We start from the raw sequence: 4,613 nt of genomic DNA, 5'->3' as shown, positions 1-4,613 counted from the left end.
CCACTGGGAGGCTTTGAGCAGAGCGACGTGATTTGACTTAGGTTATAATAGGATCCGTCTCTTTGTTGAGGTGATAAAAGATTGGAGGGGGCAAAGGTGGATGCAGTTAGAAGACCGATGCAATAATCCAGTAAGAGATGATGGGTGGCTTGGTCCAGGGTGGTGGCAGGGAGGTGGTGAAGCATGTTAATTGTCGGGAAATATTTTGAAGGCAGAACTGAAAGGATTTGCTGGTACCATGAACAAAGTAATGATATAAAACTACATATGGCAAGAAGGCTTTTCTTGGATTTATAGAAAAGAGACTGGTTTTGTCAGGTTTGTGACACTGATATACCAAATAGTAGCATCACTGCCTAGAAATTCAGCATTGCACAACTGGGAACTTTTGTGTCATTTATTGTTCCTCCCAAAGAACAAACAGACAAAAAGAGTGGTCAAATATATTCAGTATCAAAATCTGTACTTGCAATTAAGTGAGCTGGTCTGGGGCTTGATCATATTTCAGCATTCTGACATGAATGAGATAATTGTTCAGCAGACATAAACATTCCAAAGTAAAAATGACATTTATCCTTGAGGAGACTGTGAAGCTCATTGGGCAGTTACAAAGAAGTGTAATACATTGTCAAGAACAAAGGTCTCTGCTGATTTATCCTGATTGAGGATCTGTTCTTCAAACTGATCTGACTACTGCTCAGACTTCTGCCTCTGCCTAGTGGGCTACAAAGAAAGCACTTTGGATCTTACTTCACTTTGCATTCTGCAAGGTATGGCCCAGGCAAAACAAATATTCATTGACGTGGTGGTTTCTTTTTCTTTTGACTTCTGAAAGACAGAGAGCATGAGCAGGGGAGGTGCAAGAGGGGGAGAGGATCCCAAGTAGGCCCTGGCCGACAGCAGAGAGCCTGATGGGGGCTCGAACTCACACACGGTGAGATCATGACCTGAGCTTAAGTTCCACGCTCAACTGACTAGCCATACATGCGCCCCACGTGGTGATTTCTTAACCTTCTTCACCACCCTCTCTTTATTTACCCAAGCCAGGATCAGATAATCACTCACAAATGTGAAATTTCAGCATGTATTGGTCTTTGTTAGAGGGGCACGTGGAGGGCGTAATCCAGAGAGCTCACACTGGCCTGGGAAGCCACAGAAGGCTTGGGGATAGTAGTGGAGAAGTTTTCTGGGCTGCATGGTGCCAGATGAATGCAATATGAAGGGAGGAATTACAGCACCAGGTGGGACCTAGAAGGTCTTTCAAAAGTACAAAGGCGCTGAGACAGAGCAGAACCTGGAGAGAACAGCCTGGGATGACCAAGGTGCGCCGGAGACCACAGAGACCTGGACTTTTGGGAGCATAAACACGCAGCAGCTGAAAGGTGGCTTTTCCAAATTATTGTTTTATAGCGCGTTCACCTAACGTTGAAAGGGAGGCGGGGCGGTTACTTCGGCCTCACCGTATCGCTGGCAGCTTGGCCTCAAAGGCGGTATGCGAGGAGGCCGCGTCCTCCACGTTCATGGGAACGCGCCACGAAGTCACTCTTTTAGTGCATCCAAGTTCTCCGTCGCCACTGCAGCACATTTCCTCCTACTTTCAGGTCTCTCAACCAATGAGTTTGCCTCTTCACCCATAAAAGAAACTATCGGTGACAAGTTCTATGGCCGGATACTGAGGTTTTTTTCGGTTTCTCGGCCTTTTTCGTGGCTACTAGTTAAGGTCAACAGCATCTGGCCGTCTCCGAACTAGGGAGGCTCTTGGACCCTCCAGGTGTTTTGTATGTCTTGCGAACTTTCAGCAACACGACGACCGACTAGGGCAGCGCCACAGCTCCAGTGTTCAAAGCGGCCAGTTCTGGAGGCGGCCACGCACTTCTACTGCCCGGGCGGGGGGAGCCGGAAAGTTTACGTCCTCCTCCCAGACGGGGTTAGAAGGGGAGAGGGCGCCATGACTGCCCCTCCAAAGGAGGCTGGTCTTCCGAAGCGGCCCGTCCCGGCTCTGTCCACTTTGGAGGGGGAAGAAAGTTGGGCGGGAGCGGCGCGGGGTTCGAGCGCGCGCCTGGCGAGGTGGAAGGGGGGCGAGGGGTGTAGTCGGGTCGTCCCCGACGCGCGCGAGCCGGGGTGGAGCCAGCAGCCTGGCGCGGCGTCAGCGTTTAGGATGCAAATCGATTCCCCACTCCGCCGTCCCCCTCCACCCTCTCCCGCCCGGGGAGCAAGGCTCTGCCGCTCCGCAGCCGCCCACGCCTCCTGCGCGCCGCGGCGCCTGAGCGGGCGGCTCTACTTAAGCCGCGCGCCGGCCGAGACCCGGCACTCGCCTGGAGCGCGCGGGTGAGGCGAGCGGAGCGCACCGCGGCTCTCGGGGGCGCAGAGCAGCGCGCTTGCACCGCTCGGCTCCGTGCGATTCACGGCGGCGGCGGCGGCGGCGGCGTCTGGGGCGCAGGGCTGAGCCAGCGTCCGGGAAAGGCGATTGCAGCTTCTGCGCGCGGCCCCGCTCCCTGCCACAGCCCCAGACCAGTCACCTCTTCGCCATGGCTCTGGCAGACAGCACACGTGGATTACCCAACGGGGGCGGCGGCGGGGGTGGCAGCGGCTCCTCGTCGTCCTCTGCGGAGCCGCCGCTCTTCCCCGATATCGTGGAGCTGAACGTGGGGGGCCAGGTGTATGTGACCCGGCGCTGCACCGTGGTGTCGGTGCCCGAGTCGCTGCTCTGGCGCATGTTCACGCAGCAGCAGCCGCAGGAGCTGGCCCGGGACAGCAAAGGCCGCTTCTTTCTGGACCGAGACGGCTTCCTCTTCCGCTACATCCTGGATTACCTGCGGGACTTGCAGCTAGTGCTGCCCGACTACTTCCCCGAGCGCAGCCGGCTGCAGCGCGAGGCCGAGTACTTCGAGCTGCCCGAGCTCGTGCGCCGCCTCGGGGCGCCTCAGCAGCCTGGCCCCGGGCCGCCGCCGCCGCACTCGCGGCGCGGGGTGCAGAAGGAGGGCTCGCTGGGCGACGAGCTGCTGCCGCTCAGCTACGCGGAGCCTGAGCAGCAGGAGGGCTCATCGGCCGGGGCGCCGTCGCCCACTCTGGAGCTGGCTAGCCGCAGTCCGTCCGGGGGTGCGGCGGGCCCGCTGCTCACGCCGTCCCAGTCGTTGGACGGCAGCCGGCGCTCCGGCTACATCACCATCGGCTACCGCGGCTCCTACACTATCGGGCGCGATGCGCAGGCGGACGCCAAGTTCCGGAGAGTGGCACGCATCACCGTGTGCGGCAAGACGTCGCTGGCCAAGGAGGTGTTCGGCGACACCTTGAACGAGAGCCGGGACCCGGACCGTCCTCCCGAGCGCTACACCTCGCGCTATTACCTCAAGTTCAACTTCCTAGAGCAGGCCTTCGACAAGCTGTCCGAGTCGGGCTTCCACATGGTGGCGTGCAGTTCCACGGGCACCTGCGCCTTCGCCAGCAGCACCGACCAGAGCGAGGACAAGATCTGGACCAGCTACACGGAGTACGTCTTCTGCAGGGAGTGAGCTCCCCAGATCCCCTCGCGATTTCAGCGCGCCCATCCCCCCTCCTTCCTGCCGAGGAGAGGATTCTCGATCTCCCCTCCTACCCCACGCCCTCCCGTTCCCCTGTCTCCCACCTTTAGTAGCTGGGCCAGACCGACTCACCCCGTACTTGAGAACCTGCAGCCGCAAATCCTCTCGGCTTCTTCGTCTTTTTTGGACCCCGCTAACCGAGAGAGAGCCCAGGTGTACCCCCTCCAGTGCTTCCTCTGCCCCCTGACTCGAACCACCCCTTCCCTGGATTGTCCTTCATTCTGCAACTAGTGGGACAGTGTGGCCACAAAGGCACCGAGTACCTGGTGATGATCGAATTGTTCCTTGAAATCCCAAGCCCCTTTGACCCATTCGCGGTTTAAGAGATCAGATTGATAACATTGGGACTAGTTAGTGTTTTAAAAGGTCATTATGTATAGCCGTTTAGACCTTCTTTAAAGGTAGAGTTTTAGAGGGCTGGATGGAAGACTCCGGACCTGGAATGAGGATCCCTTGGAGGCGGTTCAGTGACAACAAATGAATAAAGTTTTGAGAAGTTCTGTGTGACGTAGGAAAAGAATCTAGTGCTGGCACAATGAAGGACTGTATCTTTTCCGTGCACAATGAAAGGTCTTTGCCTGTGGCTTAAACTTGTAGAAAGTTACCCTCCCGCCTGAGGAGGCATCCTTTCTCCTTGGCTCACCGCCGGAAGCCCTCAGTTCGACTGGTTGACATGGCCGCCGTTATTGGCAAGAGGGAGAAAGCGTGTTGACGCTGACAAGGGCGAGACAGCCCAGGTCGCCGAGCACTGTGCGAAGTCACCTGGCAGTGACTGTAAACGGAGCTGGGTAGTAATGCACGCCGTGGGTATTAGGAGAGCCCGTATTCTTGCAGTGAATGGCAGTAGGACCTTAGCTCTTAAGACTTGGGGGGGGGGAGGGATGGGGAGGGAGGAAGGAGGGGTGAAGGGGTGGGAAGGGAGGAGCAGACACACTCACTTATTATTTGAAAGTTGGAAGTTTGTGCCATCCGTTTGAGTACACGTACATTTAAGAAGTAGTACACAAAAACGTGCAAAGCATTTTGTAAAGA

At 56.7% G+C, this 4,613-nt stretch overlaps 1 protein-coding gene across 1 annotated transcript; it reads left to right on the top strand.

Annotated features, from left to right (window-relative positions):
* Window positions 1–2,308: 2,308 nt before the first annotated feature.
* Window positions 2,309–3,860, top strand: KCTD12 (potassium channel tetramerization domain containing 12). The gene has a single exon (XM_027065025.2). The coding sequence runs from the start codon at window positions 2,529–2,531 to the stop codon at window positions 3,510–3,512; it is 984 nt and encodes a 327-aa protein (XP_026920826.1). The 5' UTR covers window positions 2,309–2,528; the 3' UTR covers window positions 3,513–3,860.
* The last annotated feature ends 753 nt before the right edge of the window (window positions 3,861–4,613 follow it).

The sequence above is a fragment of the Acinonyx jubatus genome, chromosome A1 (assembly GCF_027475565.1).
Source record: "Acinonyx jubatus isolate Ajub_Pintada_27869175 chromosome A1, VMU_Ajub_asm_v1.0, whole genome shotgun sequence".
Taxonomy (NCBI): domain Eukaryota; kingdom Metazoa; phylum Chordata; class Mammalia; order Carnivora; family Felidae; genus Acinonyx; species Acinonyx jubatus.
Note: the sequence above shows the minus strand (reverse complement) of the source record. Positions and strands in the feature narration are given on the sequence as shown.